The 27,929-nt window shown below is 46.2% G+C and overlaps 2 protein-coding genes across 2 annotated transcripts; one reads left to right on the top strand and one right to left on the bottom strand.

Moving 5' to 3' along the window:
* The first annotated feature begins 1,163 nt into the window (after positions 1–1,163).
* On the top strand, positions 1,164–4,959 carry LOC120050595 (lipase member H-like). The gene is made up of 11 exons (XM_038997187.1): positions 1,164–1,188; positions 1,470–1,575; positions 1,665–1,947; positions 2,158–2,266; positions 2,391–2,492; positions 2,573–2,662; positions 2,736–2,903; positions 3,045–3,134; positions 4,144–4,252; positions 4,334–4,507; positions 4,616–4,959. Exons 1-11 carry the CDS (start codon positions 1,164–1,166, stop codon positions 4,698–4,700), a joined length of 1,341 nt encoding a protein of 446 aa, XP_038853115.1. The 3' UTR covers positions 4,701–4,959.
* A 4,082-nt stretch (positions 4,960–9,041) lies between these two features.
* On the bottom strand, positions 9,042–20,409 carry LOC120050596 (BCLAF1 and THRAP3 family member 3-like). The gene is made up of 11 exons (XM_038997188.1): positions 20,213–20,409; positions 19,251–19,300; positions 18,470–19,105; positions 16,698–17,945; positions 12,793–12,962; positions 12,453–12,564; positions 12,274–12,340; positions 12,035–12,168; positions 11,744–11,846; positions 11,489–11,612; positions 9,042–10,378 (listed from the first exon to the last, which is right to left on the bottom strand). Exons 2-11 carry the CDS (start codon positions 19,289–19,291, stop codon positions 10,365–10,367), a joined length of 2,649 nt encoding a protein of 882 aa, XP_038853116.1. The 5' UTR covers positions 19,292–19,300; positions 20,213–20,409; the 3' UTR covers positions 9,042–10,364.
* Positions 20,410–27,929: the final 7,520 nt, after the last annotated feature.

Genomic DNA, 27,929 nt, shown 5'->3' on the forward strand with positions numbered 1-27,929 from the left:
GCCACGACCCGGTCCATTTTGTTTCATGTTTGTGACCTCGCGAAGGACAGGAAACACACAACTATATCTCTGAATGGGTACATTTCTCAATTATGGTGTTTGAATGTCCGTCTGCTGGAGAGTTAATCCGAGTCTCTCTCTCTCTTTCTGTTTCCCTGAAGATCAGTCTTTTTAGGTTAGAATGGATACTTCAGAGTACCATTCAGAAATGTTCTCATAGAATAGCTGTTTCGGCGGTTGTCGGTATTTGTATCCCAGGTTTACATCATTTCTAGCTACAGACTAGTAATTAGTATCTAAGATTTGCTATTATTCTGTAGGGATCGATAGTCTCAGAGTTGAACCATTTCCAGCCGTGTAGCCAATGCTCCACGTGTTATGGTTTTCTAATCTTGGTACTCAAACCTGTGCCACCTCAGCTTACACCGAGGTATGCATGGTCTAAACTATTCACAATCACAGCTCACGCTGTGGGTTTGCTCAGTCTTAAGAGGATTTCCTCAGGAGGGTTTTTTATTCGTAACAATAGGAAAGGGCTGTTCCATGACACCAGATCATGTCTGTGCTCACGGGGGAGGGCCAATGACTTAGTTAAACTTTAAAGGGAATACAATTCTCTCACATTAAAGGTTTAACATCACATTACACATAGTTTTATCTTTACTCATTCATTTTATACAAGAATTAGATGCAAACACCATAACTGAGAAATGTACACATTCAGAGATATAGTTATGTGTGTTTCCAGTCCTTCATGAGGTCACCAAATGAAACACACTCAACATAACTGTCCCTAACTGTCCACGGACTCTTCCCACATTCTCACAAGTGGACATATAGTTTCATTTTCCCATTTTGGGGATTTAGGAGTTCGGCCACGTGAAATCCTTTGTTCACTCTGAGGCCCCTCTCTTTGCATGGCCAGGGGGAGAGAGTCTCCACCAGGAATTTAGGACCTGAGAGAACAGAACCTGGGTGTAGGAGAGGGTGAGAAGCCACGATCTATACCCAGAAAGGGCCGCGTCATGACAAGGCTCTCGATTGTGCATCTGTAAAAGTTTGAGTGATTTAGATCACAAGCCACATTTCTTCACAAGCCTCCTGAGGTTGAAGAGGTTGGAGTTAGAGTATTCACCAGCTGCCTGATCATGTTTAAATGCAAAATGAAAGAAGAAGTTGGGGTTCACAGTAAGAGCAGAGAATGACCTGACCCTGACTTATGGCTAGCAGCGTATCAATGAACACACACACACAGCAGAGGAGGCTGGTGGGAGGAGCCATAGGAGGAGAGCACAGGCTCATTGTAATGGCTGGGATTGAATAAATGGAACGGTATCAAACATATAGAAATCATGTTTGACTCCTTTCCATGAATTACATTCCAGCCATTACAATGAGCCTGTCCTCCTATAGCTCCTCCAACCAGCCTCCTCTGACACACACACCCCTCCTCCCCCTTCTCTCCCCAGGCCAGAATAGTGGTGTAGGAGCACTGTGTGATGACTTTACAGACCTGGACTTCCATGAGTGCTTCCTCGGGACCACCCTGAACATTAAGCTGCTGCTCTACACCAAGTAGGTTAGAAAGAGAGAGAGTGTGTTTGTGTAAGCAGTTGGATAAAAAGTAATGACATTTTCTGAATAAAGTCTTCTCCCTCCTTCAGGTATAACCTACGCTGCGGCAGAGAGTTGAACCACCACCAGCTGTCCTCCCAGCCACTCTTCAACCTCTCCCTGCCCACGGCTTTCGTCATCCACGGCTACCGGCCCACCAGGGCCCCTCCGTTCTGGGTGGACCACGTCGTCCAGCTGCTGTCTGAGCAGGAGGACATGAACATCTTGGTAGTGGACTGGAACAGAGGAGCTGCTAACCTCAACTACTTCACTGCTGTGACCAACACACGACAGGCTGCCAACAACCTCACCGGCTTCATACTCAACATGCAGGTGTGTGGCTTGAGGGACGGGGGGGTGGTGGGGGTAGGGGGGGATTGTGGAGTGTTGCTCATTTGCTGAGAATCTTCAGTTGTTCTATGTGTCTTGGGTCAATGTTGCTTAATGTTCACTGTGTGTGTGTGTGTGTGTGTGTGTGTGTGTGTGTGTGTGTGTGTGTGTGTGTGTGTGTGTGTGTGTGTGTGTGTGTGTGTGTGTGTGTAGGCAGAGGGAGCGCCTCTGAGTTCGGTCCACCTGATCGGGTCGAGTCTGGGAGCTCACCTGGCTGGGTTCGTAGGAGCAAACCTGAAGGGCAAGATCGGCCGCATCACAGGTAGGATAAGAGAGTCTGTGCTCTTTGAAGCTATTATTTGATTAATTCATTAATACATGTATCAATTAATTTATGTATTAAGTGGTTAATTAATTGATTAATTGGATCATTAATTGATGTCCAGGTCTGGACCCAGCGGGGCCCATGTTCACTGGAGCGACACCTGAGGAGAGACTAGACCCTTCAGACGCCATGTTTGTAGATGTACTACACACTGACATGAACTGTAAGTACTGACATGCTGTGTGTGTGCGTGGCGAGGGATTCTCTAGATGTGTGTTTTTATCTTCCTATTTGTTCGTGCAGCGTTTGGTCTCAGAGGTCAACATGGTCATATTGACTACTACGCCAACGGAGGATCTGACCAGCCAGGCTGCCCCAAGACCATCTTCTCAGGTGAGTCTCTCTCTCTCACACACACACACACACGTAATAACACTGTAATAACTCACCGCTTTGTCTTTTGTAGGGAAGTCATATTTCATGTGTGACCACCAGCGCTCTGTGTTCCTGTACCTGTGTGCTCTCAACCGAACCTGCAGTCTCACAGCCTACCCCTGCTCCTCCTACAGCGACTTCCTGGACGGCCGGTGCCTGCAGTGTGAGGCTTTTAAGCCCGCACCCTGCCCTATGCTAGGTGAGGACAGCCTTCCCACTGGTCAACCCAGAATCTCACTGAATCCGTAAACAATGGAAGAGATGCTTGTCAACAAATCATTGATCAAGTGGCTTGGTTGCCATACCAACAATAACGTTGTATCCATGGTTACCGCCCCAGGTTATGACGTCAGCAGGTGGAGGGATATTCTGCTGCGATTGGGTCAGACCAAGGTATACTTCACCACCACTGCCACGTTGCCCTATAAAAGTAAGTTCAACACCCCTGACTATCTATCAGTGATTAATATGCACTACATTACCAAAAGTGTGTGGACAACTGCTTGTCGAATATCTCATTCCAAAATCATGGGCATTAACATAGTTGGTTGCCCCTTTACTGCTATAATCATGAAAAACAACCCCAGACCATTATTCCTCTTCCACCAAACTTTACAGTTGGCACTATGCATTCGGGCAGGTAGCGTTCTCCTGGCATTGGCCAAACCCAGATTCGTCCGTCGGAATGCCAGATGGTGAAACGTGATTAATCATTCCAGAGAACGCGTTTCCACTGCTCCAGAGTCCCAATGGCGGCGAGCTTTACACCACTCCATCCAACGCTTGTCCTTGCGCATGGTGATCTTAGGCTTGTGTGCGACTGCTCGGCCATGGAAACCCATTTCATGAATCTCCCAACAAACAGTTATTGTGCTGACGTTGCTTCCAGAGGCAGTTTGGAACTTGGTAGTGAGTGTTGCAGTCGAGGACAGACGGTTTTTACGCACTACGCGCTTACCTTTCTGTGAACTTGTGTGGCCTACCACTTCGCGACTGAGCCGTTGTTGGTCCTAGATGTTTCCACTTCACAGTAACATCACTTACAGTTGACCGGGGCAGCTCCAACAGGGCAGAAATTTGATGAACTGACTTGTTGGAAAGGTGGCATCCTATGACGGTGCCACGTTGAAAGTCACTGAGCTCTTCAGTAAGGCCATTCTACTGGTAATGTTTGTCAATAGAGATTGATTGCATGGCTGTATGCTCAATTTTATACACCTGTCAGCAGCGGGTGTGACTGAAATAGTCAAATCAACTAATTTGAAGGGGTATCCACATACTTTTGTATATATAGTGAACATAATGCTTCTGAAGCAATGAGTTCTTAAAGATGAATTGTGTGTGACACGTTGTGCATGTGTGTGTATATATACAACACAGTGTGTGTGTGTGTATATATATATATATATATATATATATACACACATACATATATATAGAGGTCAGCTACAGGGTGGACATGGTGACATGGAACCGGTACCCACGCTGGGGAGTCCTCATCCTCAGACTCCACAGTGGCAGGAACTTCACTGAGGCACGCATTGACCGGTCAGTCTCGCACGCTTACACGCACACACACATTTGTGGCAGTAAGACCTCTATCCCTCTCACCCTCTCTCTCCTCCAAAGTAAGCTGTTCAGGTTTGAGAAGTACACCTCCACCCGTCTGTTGGTCCAGTTTGATGAGGACCTTCAGCCCATCCAGAAGATATCCCTCAGCATTGCTACCAGAAACGTGATAGGCCCTCGCTACAAAATCCGACTAATCCGCATCCGCCTCGCCCCCCTGGAGCAACCCGACAGGTGAGAGACCACCACACACCTGAGTTACACACTTTTCCCCCTCTTTTCTGCATTCCCCATATACTCCCTCCTCCTTTCTTTAACTCTCCCTTTCTCTCCTCCCTCCAGGCCGCTGATGTGTCGCTATGACATCATCATGGAGGAGAATATTGAGGTGGCGTTCCGCCCTCTGCCCTGCGACCCTCGTCTCTGAGCCACCACCAGAGGGCACTCTCCTCACACACAGGGCCTCCCCAGCCACACACCCAAATGAACCACAAGGGGCAGACAGTTGACATCGTCCCCCCCACACTGCTTCTGCCGTTGTATGGTCTAGCCAGGCTGCAGGATCACATGCTTTGGCATAGACGGTGAAGACTAGGTGGAGCCAACACTGTGTTTCTTACAGCTCTCCAGTTCTATGAGATCTGATTGCAGTGTGGATTAGGGGTCATCTTGGTTGGAAAACACAACAGAACACTGGTGGACCATACAGAGATAACTGAAGAGCTGAATAATGATGTTGCGGATCAGGGGGGTTGCTGGGAGTTTTCCTCTCTCTTTCACGGCTCTCTAGTTCTGTGCCTTATGAAGGTTGATGGTGTTTCTATGACAATTCTGTATTTTAATGCAGTCAGAGGGCATTCATAACCTGCTATAACCAGTCATGATGTTGTAACTCTTCAGTGTAGCTCCTGGTTTGTGTCAGTGTCTTGTGCATGTGTATTGCAGCGCTGACATAACTGAGCAGCTAAAAAAACAACTTGAAACAATGAAATTGTATTAAAAGTGGAAATGTTTTTATAAATAATATTTTAAAAAATCATGGTACAGTGGTGTAATCTTATTTTTATAAAGACTTTGTTTCTACCTACATTGTTTGAAATAAATACACCATGTGTTTCACTGTGATCTGACTGGATTTTCTCCCACATCACCTCTGCTACTGTGGGGTTAAAGGTTAAGGCCTGCCTCTGCTGCTAAGCACTAACCACCTGTACAGTTGGGTATCCTCATGACTAGTCCAGCTGGGAAGTACTCCAGGGTTCAGGCTCCGCTGACCCTAGAAAAGTCTGACCACTGTTTGGCAGGGGCATTAACTCTGTTCCTTGAATAGTCCTGGCCAGCCTGGTTTACCTAAAGCAGGCCTGGGTGGAAGTAGGCAAGATTGACCTGTTAAATATCTGCAAGGATCACTTCTGTACCTGACAGGTGTGTATAGGTGAGAGATGTGGACAATCCTGCCTATTAGTACACATGTAATGACTAAACAGGCTCCCCTCTAAACAGGCTCCACTCATGTAACATGCATTACTACCAAGCTAAAGAGCTACTAACACTACCTAAAATCAACACGCTTGCCAACTTGGTATGAGAAGTAATCTCTTTTATTTGATATTTACAGTAATGACATCAATAGATTAGTAGGGCCTTTCCTCATGTGGAGTGTATCAGACCTGGACAGATCAGAAACAATAACATGGTCTGGCAACACAGGATACAGTAGAGACAGGTCAACAACATCAACTATGGTACACTGGTCAAACAAACCATCAACATAAACAAATACGATCGCAGATAAATGAATTAGGTGGCTCCTCACTAACAGGATGCTCGCATTATGAAGTCACTTCCCCTAAATTAAAGCTGCAATATGTAACTTTTTGGCCAACGGACCAAATTCACATAGAAATGTGTTAATAGATCTGTCATTCTCATTAAAAGCAAGTCTAAGAAGCGGTATATACAGTTGAAGTCAGAAGTTTACATTCACTTAGGTTAGAGTCATTAAAACTCGTTTTTCAACCACTCCACAAATTTCTTGTTAACAAACTATAGTTTTGGCAAGTCGGTTAGGACATCTACTTTGTGCATGACAGAAGTCATTTTCCCAACAATTGTTTACAGACAGATTATTTCACTGTATCACAATTCCACTGGGTCAGAAGTTTACACATACTAAATTGACTGTGCCTTTAAACAGCTTGGAATATTCCTGAAAATGTCTTGGCTTTAGAAGCTTCTGATAAATGATGTCAATTAGCCTGAGTCAATTGGAGGTGTACCTGTGGATGTATTTCAAGGCCTACCTTCAAACTCAGTGCCTCTTTGCTTGACATCATGGGAAAAACAAAAGAAATCAGCCAAGACCTCAGAAAACAAATTGTAGACCTCCACAAGTTTGATTCATCCTCGGGAGCAATTTCCAAACGCCTGAAAGTACCACGTTCATCTGTACAAACAATAGTACTTAAGTATAAACACCATGGGACCACGTAGCCATCATACCGCTCAGGAAGGAGACGCGTTCTGTCTCCTAGAGATGAACGTACTTTGGTGCGAAAAGTGCAAATCAATCCCAGAACAACAGCAAAGGACCTTGTGAAGATGCTGGAGGAAACATGTACTAAAGTATCTATATCCACAGTAAAACGAGTCCTATATCGACATAACCTGAAAGGCCGCTCAGCAAGGAGGAAGCCACTGCTCCAAAACCGCCATAAAAAAGCCAGACTACAATTTGCAACTGTACATGGGGACAAAGATCGTACTTTTTGGAGAAATGTCCTCTGGTCTGATGAAACAAAAACAGAACTGTTTGGCCATTATGACCATCGTTATGTTTGGAGGAAAAAGAGGGAGGCTTGCAAGCCGAAGAACACCATCCCAAACGTGAAGCACGGGGGTGGCAGCATCATGTTGTGGGGGTGCTTTACTGCAGGAGGGACTGGTGCACTTCACAAAATAGATGGATGGCATCATGAGAAAGGAGAATTATGTGGATATATTGAAGCAACATCAGCCAGGAAGTTAAAACTTGGTCGCAAATGGGTCTTCCAAATGGACAATGACCCCAAGCATACTTCCAAAGTTGTGACAAAATGGCTTAAGGACAACAAAGTCAAGCTATTGGAGTGGCCATCACAAAGCCCTGACCTCAATCATATAGAAGATTTATGGGCAGAACTGAAAAAGTGTGTGCGAGCAAGGAGGCCTACAAACTTGACTCAGTTAAACCAGCTCTGTCAGGAGGAATGGGACAAAATTCACCCAAGTTATTGTGGAAAGCTTGTGGAAGGCTACCCGAAACATTTGACCCAAGTTAAACAATTTAAAGGCAATGCTACCAAATACTAATTGAGTGTATGTAAACTTCTGACCCACGGGGAATGTGATGAAATAAATAAAAGCTGAAATAAATCACTCTACTATTATTCTGACATTTCACATTCTTAAAATAAAGTGGTGATCCTAACTGACCTAAGACAGGAATTTTTATTCGGATTAAATGTCAGGAATTGTGAAACTGATATTAAATGTATTTGGCTAAGGTGTATGCAAACTTCCGACTTAAACTGTATGTTCTATGTGCACTATTTCTATGCTTCCCGTTCTTACGTTTCATTTTTGCGTCTTTTACTTTCGGTTTTGTACACACGCTTCAAACGACTGAAAATACAATATTTTTGGTTATGTAAAATGTATTTCAAGAAGTGCTGCTAGCCCTTCATGTTTTTGATTTAACCAAACTGGAACATCAGGTGTATTGAATTTAGGCAAATATTGAACTGATCAATTAGCTCAGTTGGCAGGGCCGGCGTCCAAATGAAATATTGAAATACTGAGCATTTATTTGACCGAGAAAACGTGCCGACAGAAAGACTCATCGGTCTCAGTTAAAGCATGGGCAGGAGCAAAACAGCGTCCCTCTGTCTCAGTATGTGTAGACCATGTATCTGATGCTGTCTGGACCAAGAGTATGGCATGTCGTAATATTTCTGTACGACAGCGTCAGATACATGGGCACATATAGAGGGCCCTGTTTCGCTCGATCAGATGCTTTCTCCGGTGATATAGTTTCAGCAGAGCAAGAGGCGAGGCAAAGCAAGAGGGCTCACTCTTGCCAGAATATGTGCAGTACAAGCCCAATGCGTTTCTATGGGAATAATATGCAGACCTAAGCTTGTCGCCTGCCTTCCCGCCTTTGGGACAAAGACTCCCATTGTTAGGGCAGAGAAATTGGCATCTCGTCATTACATACAGATCTCTGGTTTCAGCTTCTTGCGAATTGGAAAATAAAGTAGGGGAGTGCACAGCGCACTGCTAGGATGCTGGACTGCGCTAAAGTTTAAAAAAATAATATATATATACACAATTACTCCTGTCCAAATAAAAACATTAAAAATACTTCACCAGGTACATGCCTTATCCACAGACGATCATTAGCTTATTGTTTTTTCTTTTAAATAGCTGTGGATTGTTTCAAATCACAAGTGTGTAGGCCTATGCCTATTTGGGATGCCCACAATTTGGCCAATTTGGGCACACGTGGGAATGTGTCTAGCTGATTGAGTTGCATGGTCAGTGAAAAGCATCTAAAATATGTGTGAAGTTAATGTGTTTTGAGTATAATTTAAAATGTTGCATCAAAATGGGGAGGGGTTGTGTGGTGAAGATATGGATCTCTCCAGAATACATGCATATGTAGGAACGTGCTCATTTGGCAATGTTGGATTACTGATTGTCTTAACTCACCACGTCAACCACTAATAAGCAGTTTCTCAGTCATTTTTTATTTGCCTCACACAAGCCAACGAAGTCTGTTTTTTTAACATCCATTGCGAATGATAGTTCCTAAGTATTAGAAAAAAAAATCCAACACTCCCGGCCTCGATAATCACCACGCCTCGGTGTGAAAGAGCAAAATATCATGATCTGATGGGTCTGTCTAGAGCTCACTGGCGTGGGAAACTCTGAGGGCCCGGAATAGGCTAGTTGATACAGTGTTGCACGTCACTAGCAATAGCTCAAGTCAAGACAGATAGAAAGGGAGGCAGACAGGTGGAGAAGAGAGATGATTGTGATTGAAAGAACCAGAATTTATCAGGTTATTTTCTACTGTTTTTATTTGTCAGCTTTACTTAGTTGAGATGGATAGACCTACTGCTACATTGGCCTATAGGCTATCTCGGAGTTCTATGAGCTCATTTAGCCGCCAATGGATCACAGTGTATCAATGTGTTCATATGGCAGAGGCTGCTGCTCTCACCTCAGTTGAATTTGAACATTGACATTTTTATCATTTTATTTCAGATTTTTATGATTAACCACGTGACAATGATTGAGAAAATAAAATCTTATTATTGAAATGAAACTGTTGCACAAAAATGTGCATATAAAAAAATTAGCATAACTGGCACTAAGAACGGTAGAAATGCTAGGGTAAATTGGAAGCATCCACAAACTTGAAACTCACCAGCTGCCTATGGTCTTTACTATTACAATTTGAACATGCAAGCGGTGCACACATAGGTGGTCCCGGGAAAAAACATGCCCGCCTATGGATATCAAAGGCCGGTCCAACTGATTAGTTCTGCCGCCGGCCCTGTCAGTTGGTCAGGTGTGGTGCCTAGACGGAACAAAATCCTGCAGTACCAGCGGGGCTCCAGGAGCACGGTTACCTACCCCTGCTCTACACTATACCTGCTCTACACTACCCCTGCTCTACACTATACCTGCTCTACACTACCCCTGCTCTACACTATACCTGCTCGTTTTGTAACAAACTGAAATTAGGCAAACCTTTTGAAATTTTGCAACCAGGATATGGTGGAGCGATTTATGCATAGTGCATCTTTAAATATCAGTTGGACATCTTACTTCCCCAGCACATTACTCTCTCTGTCAGGAGAGCAGCTACATTGCATGGGCTTTACATTGACAGCGTGGTACAGTGTCAGTAGGTCAGGTGGTCGTGGTTCAGGCTGTGGTCAGTCTGCAGCAGTGTGATCTATAATATATACAGCCTATCAACAGTTAACCTCCGGGCTGACCTCACATAACCACTGACTTCATTTGGATTGCTCCAAGATTCCATTCACCAGTTGGCACCTGTGAGAGAGAGAGAGAGAGAGAGAGAGAGAGAGAGAGAGAGAGAGAGAGAGAGAGAGAATGAGAATGCGAGAGAGAGAGAATGAGAATGCGAGAGAGAGAGAATGAGAATGCGAGAGAGAGAGAGAATGAGAATGCGAGAGAGAGAGAGAATGAGAATGCGAGAGAGAGAGAGAATGAGAATGCGAGAGAGAGAGAGAATGAGAATGCGAGAGAGAGAGAGAATGAGAATGCGAGAGAGAGAGAATGAGAATGCGAGAGAGAGAGAGAATGAGAATGCGAGAGAGAGAGAGAATGAGAATGCGAGAGAGAGAGAGAATGAGAATGCGAGAGAGAGAGAATGAGAATGCGAGAGAGAGAGAATGAGAATGCGAGAGAGAGAGTGAATGAGAATGCGAGAGAGAGAGAATGAGAATGCGAGAGAGAGAGAATGAGAATGCGAGAGAGAGAGAGAATGAGAATGCGAGAGAGAGAGAGAATGAGAATGCGAGAGAGAGAGAATGAGAATGCGAGAGAGAGAGAATGAGAATGCGAGAGAGAGAGAGAATGAGAATGCGAGAGAGAGAGAGAATGAGAATGCGAGAGAGAGAGAATGAGAATGCGAGAGAGAGAGAATGAGAATGCGAGAGAGAGTGCGAGAGAGAATGAGAATGCGAGAGAGAGAGTGCGAGAGAGAGAGTGCGAGAGAGAGAGTGCGAGAGAGAGAGTGCGAGAGAGAGAGTGCGAGAGAGAGGTCTTGTGAATATAGGTGTTAGGTTAAGAAGCAGGGCAGCTAGGGTTGTAATGGTCCTATTAGTGGACAAGATGATTGTCTTGAGGAAAGGAGAGGACTTGATTGGCTCAGGGTCAGACATAAATGAGATCTAGGGAACAGATGGACAGACTGACTGACTAACGTACGTAACCAGACAGGAAGGTAAGCAGAGGCCAGTCATAGGAATTACACTGTCAATCAACCAACCAATCAGTGAATGACTGAGGTCACTGAACATGGTTGGGAAGTTGTGGTTCTCTGAACAGGTCTGTGAATGACAACACACTGTACATTTTAACTTCTATTTCCTGGTTTACATTGACTGTATATACTTATGTTTTGGGGTACTAACTGACCGTTAATATTGTGGTTCTGTTGTCTCGTTGGTCCAGGCCGGTTGCAAGGGCTATTAGGAGGCCAGTTGTTCCTTTGCTGGTCTCCCATGTCTTGTCTAATCATGCCCCCTCTCCTCTGACCCCCCTAGAGAGAGAGAGAGAAAGAGAAAGCGAGAGAGAAACGTCCAAGATATATTAAAAGAAAGATACAGATAATATCCGTTTTATTCACTTCCCTACTAAATGTGAACACACACACCCTCACACAGTTCTCACCATGTCTCCAGGCCACCTCCTCCCTCTCCGTGGTGGGCCTGACGAGCCTGGAAAGCCCTCCTGTTCCTCGTCTTCCTCTCTACCATACCCCCCCTGATGGTCACTGAGAGAGTGTGAGAGGGAGAGATGGTGTAAAAATGCACCCTTCCTCCACTTGTTAAGGTAATCACTGATCTGACAGATTGGGTGAACACAAGGATCCATAGATCAGTGATGACTCCAAGAAAGGGAGGAAGGAATAATTGTAATATTCAAAAGAAGCCCCATCATGTCTTCACTGTGTTGTACTACCTCCCGGCAGCCAGGGGGTGCTGTGAGAGCCTGCCTCCAGGTATGGTGACCTTCACTCCCTCCAGCCTCTCCTGTCTCCTCCTCTCCAGGTCATGTCTCAGGTCTCCGGGATCTCTCACTGCCTGCTGCTGCCTCTGATCACACAACACATCAATAATGCATCACTCAATCAACCAATACATTCAGGAACCGATCAGTCCATTGACATATCGATCATAAACCTGTACACATTATTGTACCTGCATGCGGCCAACTTTAGAGAAGACAGGTTCCATATCAGGTTCTGACATACTCATGTTGAACAGCCTGGATGAGAGGGAGAGGAATACAAATATAGTGTTTGTAAACAGCACATTAAAGGCTTAAACAAAAGCTCTAAAGATATTCAAATTACCGTAGTAACCAGGTGTTCATGTACCTGTTCAGAGTTGGTCCTTCTTCCTCCTGCTCCTCCTCCTCAGGCAGACCTCCATCTTGGGGGCCAGAGAAACGCTCGTTCAGCATCACACCATCACCCCTAAAGTAATGCTCTGGAGAAAACCAGAGAAAGAAAGAGTAAGAGATTGATTGCCTTGAAGGTTGTGATAATTAACTATAGGTTCTGTCTGAGGTGGGCACGTTAGTGTCAATGAGCGGTGTGTGTGTGTGTGTGTGTGTTGTGTGTGTGTGTGTTGTGTGTGTGTTGTGTGTGTGTGTGTGTACACAAGTGGCTGTGACTGCGCGCGCATATTCAGGTTGTATTTGTTTCGTTTCCTAACCTTTGACCTGGTGCACCAGGGTGATGATCTCCTGGGCGAAAGTCCCAGAGTGCATTGCGGACTCCAGGTAAGTCCCAGAATGCTCTAGCATGGGCAGGAAGTCTAGGCGCTGGCGGCCCACGTTGACCAGATCCAGCGACAGCTGACGGTCTGAGGAGTAGCACAGCTGGCTGGAGGAATGAGAAACGAAGGAGGGATGAGAAACGGAGGAGGGATGAGCAATGGAGGAGAGGAAGGAAGTGGACGGAGGCTTTACAATCTGAGATCAGGCCTGAATACAAGGGTTTAACTATGAACTTATAGTACTAGTAGCTTCTAACATAGTTTACTGTGGTAGCTAGCTGATGGGACATTTGTGGAAAGGGTTTGATTTAAGTAGACTGTAGTTTGGGGGTGGAACTAAGTCATTTGTTCTGAACAACAAAATGTATGCATGCATGAATAAGTCATTTTGGATAAAAGCATCTGATAAATGGTGTATATATATATATATATTCTGTATTCAATAATACTGTTGAAGGGAGTTAAGTGGTTCTCTAGTGGATCTCTTATGTAAATAAAATGTAGCTAAACATTGTGTACTGAACAACCTTACCTTGACCGAGGCATCTGTAAACACACTACACTTACCTTCACATTTTAAAGCTTTAGGAAAAATGACTGATTAAGTACATCATCAAGAACTGTTGGTTTGGACATGTTTGCAAAAATGCACTTCCAAGTCCAAATAAGGTCAAATTGTTTCAAATGAGTTTGAAACGCAACAGGAAGAGAGTGAGACATTACTCGTCTCCAGGGATGTGGTTGTGAAACGCTGAACGCCAGTCGAGATAACGGGGGGGGGGGGGGGGGGGGGTAACGCTAATGCTAACAGTGTATTTGGTGTGAAAGGTGCATCATCGCTCTTGATGAAGAAAAAAAAAAATGTGAACAGTGATTATCCTCCACTACATCCCTGCCCACTTCCTGTGCCAGTGTAACACTGGCATGGGTCAAAGGTGAAAATACATGCTTCTTTAAATGTTTCGCTGTCTGCATTTGTCAATCAACTTCTGGATGTCTGTGAGTCACAGGACAGTGTAGTTCTTGTCCTTGGTTGGTGAAATGTTGACAGTGTAGTTGCTTGTCCTTGAACGGTCCAGAGTGGACAGCGTAGTTCTTGTCCTTGATTGGTCCAAGGTAGACAGTATGTTCTCTTGCAGGTGTGGTTTTTGTGAGCAAGTTGTGTCTAGATGAAGTGTAGACTGACAGAACCCATCTGTACAGGAGTGTTTCTGAGATGTCCTTTTTCAGAGCAATACTCAAGTGTTTTCATGAGGATTCATCCATGCTGAACTATTGGCTGATACATCGGCTGTGTTTGAGGTTTCAATTCCTCTTCTTCCCAAAGTGTTCATTCTGGGGCCTTTTAACTAGGCCGAGTCAAGATTCGCTGCCAGGAGTACCTTAGTCCTCACTGAGTTGGGTTTCCCCTTGCTGTTGTAATGCTTTGACAGAGCTGTTTCCCTGGTGCAAAATGGAGTTCATCAATAGTCATATGGTTCTGAGAGCCTCTTGGAGAAGAGACACTATTAGTGGGATTGAGTTTGAGGATTATTACTCCCTGATTAGTCCATGAGTATCAGTGTCAATAGGGGTGGAAAAGACAGCTGAACGTTAGCTTGTAGAAGTCAAACCGAAAGCTTTATTTTCATGTGTTGAGTCCAAAAGTATTTTTTCACTCTTTCCAATTGTGGAAGGTCATCTCCAGATATTCATCATCCACTGCTTTTGTGACTGGACATCATCCTGGTCATCTCCAGACCTTCACATTGCCTTCTGCTCTTCTCCACTCTTGCTGTGTCTACTAGCTGGTCACTCAGGCCTTCTTCAGTTCATCCAGAAGGTGGATCTCTCAGTGTGTTTAATGACTGTGCTCCTCCATCCAATGATTTGATTCTCCCTGGTCTGTTCAGGTCCATCTGACTTAGGCCATAGCATCCGGTCTTTACTTGTAGTCATCTAGTGTTGTCCTTTGTTCTGGTACAGCTCAAAGTGAGTTATACTAAGAACCTGTAGCCTTTGGTTGCTTTAAGGACAACATCATTGCCTTGAGTTGTCGTTCAGACAGTCAGGTCTGCTCAGTGTTGCGCTTTATAGTCCATTTCTTTGAGTGAACCTGTTTGTTGAAAGGTATGCATGGCCACTCCAAACCCAGTTTGGTCGTAAGACCCATGCAGAACAGAGCCCAGGTTTCTGAAGATATGTGGTGAGTGTTGAGAATTTGGATCCAAGTTTGCCTCAGAAGCGTAGGTGTTGTGAGACTGTGGCAGAATCTCCTTTAGGCCTTGAGACTCTTGAGCATCATGGGTTTAGACATGAAGAACAACCAGGAACATGCTAATGTGTGGCCTTGAGGGTGGTCAAGACGCCGACTGAGGTCGTTAAAGTCTTTGGCAAGTTTCAGTGGGAATGAGTCCACCTCAGATTAAACACATTGGATGAAGACTTAAAATTATTCTGCTTGCTTGACAGATAAGTATGAAAATCCTCTAGAAGTCTGCAGAATAATATAGGCAATGATGGAAAGAACATGTTGACTTACCTTTGGACATTGGTCTGAATAAAATACAAAAGTTTGAGCTAGTTTAAGCTATTTGAAAGTCTTGTGACTAGAGCTGGTGTTTTGGCATATGTATCCTCTCAGGCTGAGTGGGGTAAGGGCGAAGGGTCATTGCCTGGCTCAGAAAAACACTGCTTCTGAAATAAGTCCTTTCACAATAGTCTTTCTCTGATTAGCTGATCAAGAGCTGATAATTCCAGGTGTTTCTCAAGACATTGGAAAAAACATGGTGGTGTCAAACTAATGTTCCTGAAGTGCAGTTCAGGACATATTCCAGCCCAAATCGTCTTCAGTCAGCCGAAGACCAAGGCACCATGCAGTGGCTCAGTGACTGACATTTATCAGGCTCACCAACTCCATATTAGAATGTATTGGGTATCATGTATACAGGAAATCCTTCTATATACCAAGGAGACTCTTCTGCAGTTGTTTGGTTCTCAGTTTGGTTAGTACCAAGACTTTCCCCCCCTTCTGTCTTCATGGGTTCTGCCTTTTCCTCCAAGACTCAGGTCAATCAGCTGTAGTTAGTAGCAGAACTGTGTCTCTTCCACTCCTCTCCATCCACTCTTTACTTTCCAGAGCTCCTTCAGCATGTTCCACCACGCAGGCTGCTTGCTCTTTATTCATTTCAGCTGTGAAGGATGAGCTGCAAACACACTGCTGGCGGCTGGTTGGTCTCTTGGCTGGTTGGTCTTGGTTGTCAGGGATGCTCTCGCTGTGGGAAGCTGCAACCACTCCCTTTGTGAGTTGCCACATTCTGCTGGGTTGTTCATTGGATGAGAGATGTCTGAAGAACTGATGAGCCAAACCTCTGCCGTGAGCCATTAGGTTATTCACATGGTTGATAGTCTACTGTGGCATCTCTGTTCTCTAGAATGTTGCAAAGCTGGTCTGATATGTTCTGCCCCTCTTGATGAACAATAAAAGTTATTTGGGAGATCCCGACTTGCCTCCTCTATGAATTGATTTCACCTTTTTAATCATGAGAATGTGAAGGACAATGCCGTAAAATGGCCACTCTACTAAAAGAAGGCGTTTGGCGATTCGCCACGTTTATCACTGCAATGCCCCACATCAGGAAGGATTAGTTTGATGTATATAAATTGCGTCCCATCACAAATTCTCAGCTTGTAGAATACTTGCATTGTAGAATTAAAAAATATGTTAGAAGAATACTTCCTCCTCTAGCTGTCAATGATCTCAGGGCTTCTGACTTTGTCTTCCTGCAGTCGACAGTGAGAGTTGAAAAGAAGCATGAACTTTCACCCTTGACCCCTAAACGTTGCTGTCGGAAACACCTTACCTGTTCTGGCCCACAGGCCGGTTCATGTCCACCTTGATGGTGAGCGTCTCTTTCTCGCCGGCGCCCATGCGAGGCATTGCCATATCGTTCTGCTGTTGGTTCCAGTTGGGGTTGAGATCTCTATGCTGAGGTTTCCTAGGATCCATCCTGCCCTGTGCTGGCGGCCGGCCTCCTCGCGGCCCTGGTCCCCGGTCCTTCTCCCAGCGGGGCTCCATGTCGCTCACCTCTGCCCAACCGGGTGCCTCCTCTCTGGGCTCCATGTCCCAGATGCCTCCCCTGGGTTGGTACTCCTGGTGCTCCGGAGGGGAATGCTGGGGGTTGGCATCCCGGGGTTGGTTCCCCTGCATTCCCTGAAGGAGAGGCCGGGGCTGGTTCATGGAGGGCCCCATCTGTCTCTTGCCACCCTGGGCTGGGGCCCCCCTCTCCCCACGGAATGCACTGTTTCTGGCCCTGGGCTCTGTGGGACTACCTCTATCTTGGAAGCCCATGGGGCTGGCTCTCCCATGACGATCAGGGCTTCTTCTGGACTCATGTATAGGCCCTCTCCTCTCCTCGTGGACAGGCCCTCTCCTCGCCTCCTGGACAGGCCCTCTCCTCGCCTCCTGCACAGGCCCTCTCCTCGCCTCCTGCACAGGCCCTCTCCTCGCCTCCTGCACAGGCCCTCTCCTCGCCTCCTGCACAGGCCCTCTCCTCGCCTCCTGGACAGGCCCTCTCCTCGCCTCCTGGACAGGCCCTCTCCTCGCCTCCTGGACAGGCCCTCTCCTCGCCTCCTGGACAGGCCCTCTCCTCGCCTCCTGGACAGGCCCTCTCCTCGCCTCCTGGACAGGCCCTCTCCTCGCCTCCTGGACAGGCCCTCTCCTCGCCTCCTGGACAGGCCCTCTCCTCTCCTCCTGGACAGGCCCTCTCCTCTCCTCATGGACAAGCCGACCCCTGGCCTCTTCTCTGGTATTGGACCTGCTACCCGACTTCCTGAACCGCTCCTCAGTGGCTCTGGCCCGATGGTGACGATGACTGAATCGGTCGTTGCTTGGGCTCTGGTCGGGGCCACGGCCCCTCTGGTTGTTGTAGAGTTCTGGCCCTCTGCTGTTTATAATACCATGGTCATGCTCCACGATGAGGGTTCCAGGCCCCTGGCCATCGTGGCTCCCCGAGGGGCCCCTGCGCCCCCGTGGCCCTGCTCCTCCGTACCCTTCCCGGGGCCTCTCCAACGAGGGGCGGTGCACCCTAAACTCTGCCTCCTTTCCGTACCTGTGTCGACATAAAGAGCAGGTGACATGGTTCAGCACTGACCGAGGACATACGATCACGCTGACTATACCTAACAAATATACAGATTTTGTAATAGCTAGCTTTCAATTTATTTAGGAAAACACATAGCATATGAATAGAATTTATGGGCTAATAGATAGTACCTTACATATCGGTTAATGACAACAGTCATTCATGCGAGCTGATTAGCAATAAACAAAGCCATATGACATCACAGGCGCACAAAGCCTCTAGATTACAGCGGGTAATAATAGTAAAGTATTCAACTATATCACAGTGTACGTCATGGCAAGCACCTGGTTCCAAGGATCACAGAGACAAGAGCATGTCATCCATGTTAAGCTATGCAATTCAATCTACTACTACTACTCTATGGTTACACAGGGGACACAGCAGCAGGGTGAAGTTTGCGCTTAGAAAAAACAGGAAGCTGGGTTCTCCTCTTCAATCTTCTTCTCTCGCTTTTGGCCATAAAATTCCAACGGAACACTGCTCAAATTTACCCAGGATGCACCGCTTCATCAGCTTCCCTCCGGTTCCGATCAGAGATGGTGCTCCTCTCTCTATGCATGTTTTCTCTGCTCTGGTCTCCATAGGGACCTGAAAAATCTCCACCCCTCCTCTCCCCCCCACCCTGAACCCTCTCCCTGGGGCTGCGGTCCCTGGACCTTCCCTGGCTCTGGTCCTGGTCTTCTCTTCTCCAGCTTGCAGAGGACACTATCTGGTGGTGGTCAGGACTGTAGTGAGGGTGCTGCGGGGCCAGTGATGGCAGCTTCTCTCTGGGTAGCCTCTGAGGGGAGTGGGGCAGCCCTTCGCTCCCGCTTCCTTTTCCCCTGCCACCCCCTCTGCCATCATGGGGGGAGAGCCTTCTGCGCTCGGCGTAGCCCAGCTCGTGGGGTTCTGCCGGTGGGGTTCTGCGTTGGTGGAATTCCTCTGGGGGGAGGTGGTGGTCAAGCTTGTGGAGGCCTGGGGACATAGGTCTTCTGTGGCCCTCTGGGCCATCTGGGTGGATCTCGTCCATGAAGCGAACCCACTGATCCTCCCCAGGCAGCCTGCCCAGGTCAGCCAGCACCTGCTGGGGGTTGAAGTCTGGGTCGTCCCAGGGGAACCTCCGACCATCCTGCCTGCGCGGACTAACTCTGCAATAACACACAAAAAAGTATAACACATTTGAATTGTAAAGCACCTTTCATACAGCGTGCTGAGATGAGCCAACATTCTAAAGTAATCTTACTGAGCCACACACTGGACTAGCATGTCAAATGAAGTGTGTAAGATATTTACCTGTGAGAATAGTGGGGTGATCGTGACCGTGGCCTCAACATTCTCTTTACCTTGAGAGATCAGTGGACAGAGAGAAAGAGTATGCATGAATAAAATACCACAATACAGTTTCCTTGCCGTGACGCCATACAATAAGATTTTTTTTTAAATGTTATGTCGCCTACACATATTTTCACAGGTGCAGCCAAATGCTTGTTTCTAGCTCCAACAGCGCAGTATACCTAATGCAAAACAATACACACAAATCCCAAAAACTTAAAGAAATTAAGAAATATCAGAACAAGCCATGTCTGTCCTGAATCTATAGCAATATACATTTTAGATTATTCAGCAACATCCTAGGACTGTAACCAGCATTACTATGTCGTTTAACTTGGAAACTAAAGGGATTGAAATGTACAGTAGTAGAATAACATTGAGAACGAAACGTTATGTATGCTAGCTAGGCCATGCTAAAACCACTAGTCAGGAAGAAAACCAGACTTGGGACTATGATCAGCTCAAACGACGAAATATTTAACTAGTTAACGTTACTACCAAACAATACTAGCTAACGTAGCTAGCAGTAAAATAAATAGCAGTGATTAACACCAGATTAACCGACATATCTTAACATTTGTGTGTTTAACTAATTGTCGTTGCTAGCCGACACTTCAACTCCACGATTTACGATGGGAGTTGAGCGGCGACTGACCGTTCTTTGGCCGTTTATCAGCCTTGAGTGAATTTTGACTCGTTCTATTGTCCAGCCTAACTGGAGCTCAGACGTCACATAACATTAACACTGTCGTGTGTTATTATTTGGGTGCTGAAATCAGTCGTTTTAAATAAAAACTTCATTTTATGTGACGTCGGAGCTCCAGTTCGCCCACAATAGTCGCCGCTGAACTACATCGTATATCGTTGAGTTTAATCGCCTATGTCGTAGCCAGCTATCTAGCTGCTAGCTGCATGGCACTTACCCCAGCGCACGTTCCTACCAAAACTAGAGGATACGTAAACCAAAACACCAGTCTCGCACACACGATTTTATTATACAACTACTAGCTAGTAAGTAATGACGATCAAATATATTTCATATGAAGGACGTTCGTATTTTCTGCACTCAGGAAGTTGTACAGTTGACTGTCTTTGCCTCGCGACTTCAAAACAGAATTTGACCCGGAAACACACACAATAAGGATAGCGCCACCGTTAGGACGTTTAAGTCACAGACGAAGAGGGTTAGTTATATCATCTTTGCTTGAGTTGTTTCCTCTGAACTAGATGTGTCCCCTACATTTCATTTTTGAAACAAAACTCACTGTAGAATACAAAAGTATTTTTTCATAAGACTGAGGATATAAAACATTAAGAAGAAGAACAGCTGCTCTTTTCATGACCAGGTGAATCCAGGTGAAAGCTATTATCCCTAGCTTATTGATGTAATTGATTAAATCCACTTCAGTCAGTGTAGATAAAGGGGAGGAAACAGGTCAAAGAAAGATTTTTAAGCCTTGAGACAATTGAAACATGGATTGTGCATGTGTGCCATTCAGAGGGTGAATGGGCAAGACAAACGATGCAAGTGCCTTTGAACGGGGTATGGTAGTAGGTGCCAGGCGCACCGGTTTGTCAAGAACTGCAAAGCTGCTGGGTTTTTCATACTCAACAGTTTCCTGTGTGTCAAGAATGGTCCACCACCCAAAGGACATCCAGCCAACTCGTCCTGCTGCTCCAGTTTCAACTGTTCTGCCTGCGGCTATGGAACCCTGACCTGTTCACCGGACGTGCTACCTTGTCCCGGACCTGCTGTTTTCGACTCTCTCTCTACCGCACCTGCTGTCTCTAACTCTGAATGATCGGCTATGAAAAGCCAACTGACATTTACTCCTGAGGTGCTGACCTGTTGCACCCTCGACAACCTCTGTGATTATTTTTATTTGAGCTTGCTGGTCATCGATGAACATTTTAACATCTTGGCCATGTACTGTTATAATCTCCACCTGGCACAGCCAGAAGAGGACTGGCCACCCCTCAGAGCCTGGTTCCTCTCTAGATTTCTTCCTAGGTTCCTGCCTTTCTAGGGAGTTTTTCCTAGCCACGTGCTTCTACATCTGCATTGCTTGCTGTTTGGGGTTTTAGGCTGGGTTTCTGTATAGCACTTTGTGACATCAGTTGATGTAAAAATGGGATTTATAAATACATTTGATTGATTGATTGACACAACTGTGGGAAGCATTGGAGGCAACATAGCCAGCATCCTTGTGGAAAGCCCTTCGAACACCTTGTAGAGTCCATGCCCCAACAAATTGAGGCTGCTCTGAGGGCAAAGGGAGGGGGGTATGCTGTTTGTTCTCGGTGTTTATAAACAAAGTCACAGACATGGCTTGATGACATTTTATTGTTGTTTTCAGCAGTTAGATCCATGCACCACGTCTACAGTTATATATTCCACCAAGCTGCAGTGACAGTGTTAACTGATTTTTAGTGAATAACATTCTGACCTTAAGTCTTAAATATACTTAATTTACCCTTGGGATACAAAGAAAGCATTAGATTATGAACGAGCACAGAAAGAGAGAGGAAGAGAGATGGACGGACTGGCTGATGGACGGACAGACATGGCAACTAAATCAAGAGTCAAGTGCACTGAAGACAGCAAAGATAAACAGACATTCCAGGCCTTTACCTACTCTAGTCCAGTAATTGAGATACAGCATCAACATTAGAGCCATTATAGACACTAGTCAGTGGCCATCCCTTCACAGGGTTAGCTGGGTTGTGAGGATTGGTTGACACCTCACAGTACCCTTCAGGGGGAACTGAAACAGAGATTGAAACCTTGAGAGGAGGGAGCACACATGCTGACCCTGAGAGCAAAGCAAGGCAAGTGTTACAGTAAGATCGGTACAAGACCGTTACAGTACAGGAAGCATGTATGATTGGTAGAATTCCCAGCAGTAGTAGACAGCAGACTGAAGTGTCCTCTGTAGTGAGATAGATCTCCATGAGGTAAAGCCACAGTCATAGTGAATATAGCTGTTGACTGACTGAGTGATTACACAGACTGATGAGATACTGTAGGACAGGGTTCACTAACTGAATGTGCAGGCTTTTGTTCCAGCCCTGCTCTAATCACCGTCTTCAGTCTGGACCATGATTAGTGGACTCAGGTGTGTTACTATAGGGCTGGAACGAAAGCTTGCACACCCAATAGCTCCAGGACCACCTAGTAGCTCCAAAGTTGGAGACCCCTGCTGTAGGTTGACTGCTAGTTGCTAGAACTGTGAGTTGCAGCATATACAGTCCAGTTCAGAGCAGAGGCAAGATAGAGAGAGTAGTATTTCCAGAACAGAGTAGGGATGAGTGTTTTCAGAGCTGTTACACGACCAGACAGTAACTAAACCACAGCTAGCGCACACACAGCAAGCCAAAAACACACGCCACATCTTTTCAATATCCCCCAGCCCTGCAAATAGCAAGAAATACAAGACTGTTCACAGTTTTCTTTTTGCTCAGATTATAATAAGAAATGCTTCAGTGTTCCACGTGTTTTTTTACGCACCACTAAAGCTATGGTGCGTTGGTGGACAGAAGCATATCAACTGAGGCCAGACTTTTGTCTTACTGTACTATATCATCCACATCTGTAGATGAGTAGGTTTCTCCAGTTGCAGGATGCAAACATTTAGACTGGCTAGCTGAGTTCTACATAGCGATTGTAGACTCCTGGTGAACAGCAGCAGTACAGCGTGTCAGTGGTGCTGTGATGATCATAACCGACCACCACTAGAAACACTGACAGAAAGAAACTCCTAACGTAGTCGTTACAACAAATAGGCAGACGCTGCCCCTAACCACTGATACAGGGTCAGATTACATTTTCATCTGACCAAAGGTTAAGGTTAATGAGGGTTAGAATAATCTGATTCTAGATCTGTGGTTAGGTGCAACTTCTACCTAGAGTTACAGCTGTGTAACAGTATACAGTATATACAGGAGGAGGTGTTCTCCAGTGAAGGTGCTACATGGTCAGTGTTAACCACATAATTAATGCTACAGGAGGATAACACAACCATATTACATCAGCCTCCAAACACTGACACACCTTTATACACAATATCATACAGCCAGAGCATAGAGAAAAAGCTTTACTTTACTGGGAGAGTATTAACCGTGTGTGTGTGTGTGTGTGTGTGTGTGTGTGTGTGTGTGTGTGTGTGTGTGTGTGTGTGTGTGTGTGTGTGTGTGTGTGTGTGTGTGTGTGTGTATGCACATGTCAGTGTGTGTTTACATAGGGGAATTACGCTGTAGATGTGTTGAGTTGTAGATATAAGGGGGGAGCCAGACATTGAGCAGTTGCTCTCTGTGGAGTCCAGGTGTGCATGGGGAGGGCCTCTCCCCTGAAGAGAGAGGGGGGGGGGGGGGGAGCGGTGGAGCTGGTCCCACTCTCTAGTTTTGGTGAGGAAGGAGGAGAGCAGAGACCCCCCTGCTGCTCCTAGCTTCTCTTTTCACCCAACAGCCAATAGTCCTATACAATACCCTGGCGAAAGAGGATAATGAATATTAGAGCAGAACTGCACAGTGTGTGGGATATGCAGTATGTGTGTGTGTGTGTGTGTGTGTTACCTCGTTACTAGACGTCCAGTTTGCCAGGGCTGAGGCTGTGGAGAAGCTGGGCGGACCTGGGGGAGGAGCTAGTTAAGGAGGCGGGGTTATAACCCTGTATCAGCAGGTTCTTGTTGAGGTCTCCCAGGGCTGCAGCACTGCCCGGCTGCAGCCTGGGGTAGGGGGGTGTTTCTGGCAGGGTGGTGAGGTCCAGGAGGTGCTCCAGGGTTCGGGCGTTACTCATGCTGTTTAACGCCTCGCTGACGGGAGAGAAGTCCTGAACGATACCCAAGTCATCCCTGGACACAGGGCTGGGGAGACAGATACAGTGTGAAATATGCCTGTTAACACATGGGATTGTGTGTGCATTTGCATGCATGCGTGTATGTGTGTGTGTGCAGCTCACCTGACGTCCATAGACTGTACCCCGTCAGACAGCTCATCCCCTCCACAGGTCTTTCTCTCCAGGGGGCCCAGCGTGATGAGGGGGGACTCATCCTGATCCAGCTCCCTGCCCTGCCCTGGCTGGCCCCTGTTCACATCACATACACCTGAGAAAGAGGGGAGGGGGTTGGTCACACCTAGTAAGTAACTCAAAACCTGCATGCATTGATAGTCAAGAGTAACACAAAGTAACAATACAACCCTGTCCACCACACGGGGGAGCTCTAACTGTGCCTGCCGCTGAGTCACCCTGCAGTATTTACTGTGTGTGTGTGTTTGTTTATACCTGAGGATGAGGAGTCCGTTTCACTCTTACGCGTCCTCTTCATGATCTCCTCAATCCGCTATGGACACACACACACACACACACACACACACACACACACACACACACACACACACACACACACACACACACACACACACACACACACACACACACACACACACACACACACACACACACACACACAGGAGTTTAGGGACACAGCTTAAATGGCAGCATATTCGGGAGTAAGGTATGTGTGTGTGTGTCTGTGTGTTAACCTTCTTCCTCTGCAGTCTCTCCTGCTCCTCCTGTACCTGCTGCAGCTCTCTCTCCTGCCTCTTCCTCTCTGCCTCCCTGTGAGCACGCAGACACGCCTCCTCTCTCTACACACACACACACACGCACACACTTCATTAATTCCCTGAACTGATTAGAATTTAGGAAGCTCTGGGTCAGATATAATATGTAGGATCACTCACCTGGCTACAGTTTCCTTTTCAGGGCTAAAAGCACAATGTGGCAGATAGAGCCATGTATATCAACCACATAGATCTGAAACTGCTAGAAACTTGGCAACATGGCCTTGGAGAGGTCACATATTGACTATCTGTGACTAAACATCTTCGTCACATGCAGCGGTGATGCCCAATGACTGTATATATGAATGGGCAAAGCCATCGCATCATGTGACACCATTCATTCCTATGTAAAGACTCAATAGCGCATTGAAGCCAAATAGTTAAGATGGCGTGTCATGGAGACATAACATGAGCAGTTTAAGCTACTCCAGGAAGTGACGTTGCAGGCTAGCTCAGTGCTGCCCCCTCTCATTGAATAACTCAAGTTGAAGGCCGACCGTGGTACTGCAGGCTACCATTATCAAAGAAATTATCTTTATAACTTCTTGTGTGTGAATTTAAAATAATCTGCTCAAGGACACAAATATGGTGTATTAGAAGCAATCATTGGTACCAAATGTAGTTTTTTATTTACACAAAGATTCACCACGAGGATTGCCATTTTCCCATTCACTAGAATGGATGTTCCTGTTTGCAATGCCTGCAGTACCGCGGTTGGCCTTGAACTTCTGTGGCTTCAATGAGAGGGGGCAGTCATTCTCCCCTGGTGTGAAGTTTAAGCCCTGAGCCCTGACCCCTGACCTCTCGGTCCAGCTGATCCTGCATGTCTTTCCATCGTCTCTCCTTGGTCCTTCTCTCCTCCTCTTCTCTGCTCTTCCTCTCCTCCTCCCGTCTCTCTCTCTCCCCCTCCCGTCTCTCTCTCTCCTCCTCTGCTCGTTGTGCCTCTCTCGCCTGCCGCTCCCGCGCCTCCTGCTCTCTCCTCAGCTCCTCCTCAGCTCTCAGCCTGCACACACACACACACACAAACACACACAGTAAATACACAATACTTAGCTTGATCCCCTTGTTCAAAGACACTTAGACCTTACTTTTTGACATTTTCAGTGGTAATGTTAACAAACACGCCCCCATAAAGAAAATTTGAATTAAAAACAGGTTCAGCCCCTGGTTCGACCGTGATCTGGCAGTGTTGCTCCACCTCAAGAATTCCATTTGTCTAAAGGCTCGGCACACGCATACTCAGGCTGACTGGCTCTCGTTCAGGCAAATGAGAAATAAGTGCACTCAGGCTATCCGAAAGGCCAAAGTTAGTTACTTTAAGCAGCAGTTCTCTCTCTGTGGGTCCAACCCCAAGAAGTTCTGGAAAACGGTTAAAGACCTGGAGAATAAACCCTCCTCCTCCTCCTTACAGCTGCCCGTGTCCCTTAATGTTGATGATGTGGTTCTTACTGACAAGAAGCACATGGCTGAGCTCTTTAATCACCACTTCATGAAGTCAGGATTCCTATTTAACTCAGCCATGCCTCTTTGACTGTCCAACATTTCCTCATCTCCCACTCCTTCTAATGCGACTAGCCCCGATGCTCCTCCCTCTTTTCCCCCTGCCCCGCTACAAAGTTTCTCCCTGAATGCGGTCACTGAGTCCGAGGTGCTAAAGGAGCTCCTTAAACTTGACTTAGACCCTTTCTTCTTTAAGGTTGCTGCCCCTATCATCGTCAAGCCTATCTCTGAACTTTTTAACCTGTCTCTCCTCTCAGGGGAGGTTCCCATTGCTTGGGAGGCAGGCACGGTTCGTCCTTTATTTAAACGGGGAGATCAAGCTGATCCTAACTGTTATAGGCTAATTTCTATTTTGCCCTGTTTATCAAAAGTGTTGGAAAAACTTGTCAATAATCAACTGACTGGCTTTCTTGATGTCTATTGTATTCTCTTGGGTATGCAATCTGGTTTCCGCTCAGGTTTCGGATGTGTCACTGCAACCTTAAAGGTCCTAAATGATGTCACCATTGCCCTTGATTCTAAGCAATGTTGTGCTGCTATTTTTATTGACTTGGCCAAAGCTTTTGATACGGTAGACCACTCCATTCTTGTGGACCGGCTAAGGAGTATTGGTGTCTCTGAGGGGTCTTTGGCCTGGTTTGCTAACTACCTCTCTCAAAGAGTGCAGTGTATAAAGTCAGAACATCTGCTGTCTCAGCCACTGCCTGTCACCAAGGGAGTACCCCAAGGCTCGATCCTAGGCCCCACGCTCTTCTCAATTTACACCAGCAACATAGCTCAGGCAGTAGGAAGCTCTCTCATCCATTTATATGCAGATGATACAGTCTTATTCTCAGCTGGACCCTCCCCGGATTTTGTGTTAACAGCTCTACAACAAAGCTTTCTTAGTGCCCAACAAGCTTTCTCTGTCCTTAACCTTGTTCTGACCTCCAATGACCTCAAACAAAGGTAACGTGGTTTGGTCAGAAGAATGCTCCTCTCCCCACAGGTGTGATTACTACCTCTGAGGGCTTAGAGCTTGAGGTAGTTACCTCATACAACTACTTGGGAGTATGGCTAGATGGTGCACTGTCCTTCTCTCAGCACATATCAAAGCTGCAGGCTAAAGTTAAATCTAGACTTGGTTTCCTCTATTTTAATTGCTCCTCTTTCACCCCAGCTACCAAACTAACCCTGATTCAGATGACCATCCCACCCATGCTAAATTACGGAGACATTGTTTATAGATCGGCAGGTAAGGGTGCTCTGGAGCGGCTAGATGTTCTTTACCATTCGGCAATCAGATTTGCCACCAATGCTCATCACACATCACTGCACTCTATACTCCTCTGTAAACTGGTCATCTCTGTATACCCGGCACAAGACCCACTGGTTGATGCTTATTTATAAAACCTCACTCCCCCTATCTGAGATACCTATTGCTGCCATCTTCCACGTACAACACCCGTTCTACCAGTCACATTCTGTTAAAGGTCCCCAAAGCACACATATCCCTGGGTCGCTCCTCTTTTCAGTTCA

The sequence above is a fragment of the Salvelinus namaycush genome, chromosome 7 (genome assembly GCF_016432855.1).
Source record: "Salvelinus namaycush isolate Seneca chromosome 7, SaNama_1.0, whole genome shotgun sequence".
In the NCBI taxonomy this organism is placed as follows: Eukaryota; Metazoa; Chordata; class Actinopteri; order Salmoniformes; family Salmonidae; genus Salvelinus; species Salvelinus namaycush.

Bases quoted from the DNA above. Each gene is read 5' to 3' on its own strand.
- LOC120050595 (XM_038997187.1), top strand. From the start codon at position 1,164: ATGAAAGAAGAAGTTGGGGTTCACA. The intron at 1,576-1,664 runs GTAGGTTAGAAA...TCCCTCCTTCAG, and splicing joins AAGCTGCTGCTCTACACCAA to GTATAACCTACGCTGCGGCA. The intron at 4,253-4,333 runs GTCAGTCTCGCA...TCTCCTCCAAAG, and splicing joins ACTGAGGCACGCATTGACCG to TAAGCTGTTCAGGTTTGAGA.
- LOC120050596 (XM_038997188.1), bottom strand. From the start codon at position 19,291: ATGTTGAGGCCACGGTCACGATCACCCCACTATTCTCACAG. The intron at 17,946-18,469 runs GTAAATTTGAGC...ATGTCGACACAG, and splicing joins GATGAAGCGGTGCATCCTGG to GTACGGAAAGGAGGCAGAGT. The intron at 12,169-12,273 runs GTACAATAATGT...TTGTGTGATCAG, and splicing joins CTAAAGTTGGCCGCATGCAG to AGGCAGCAGCAGGCAGTGAG.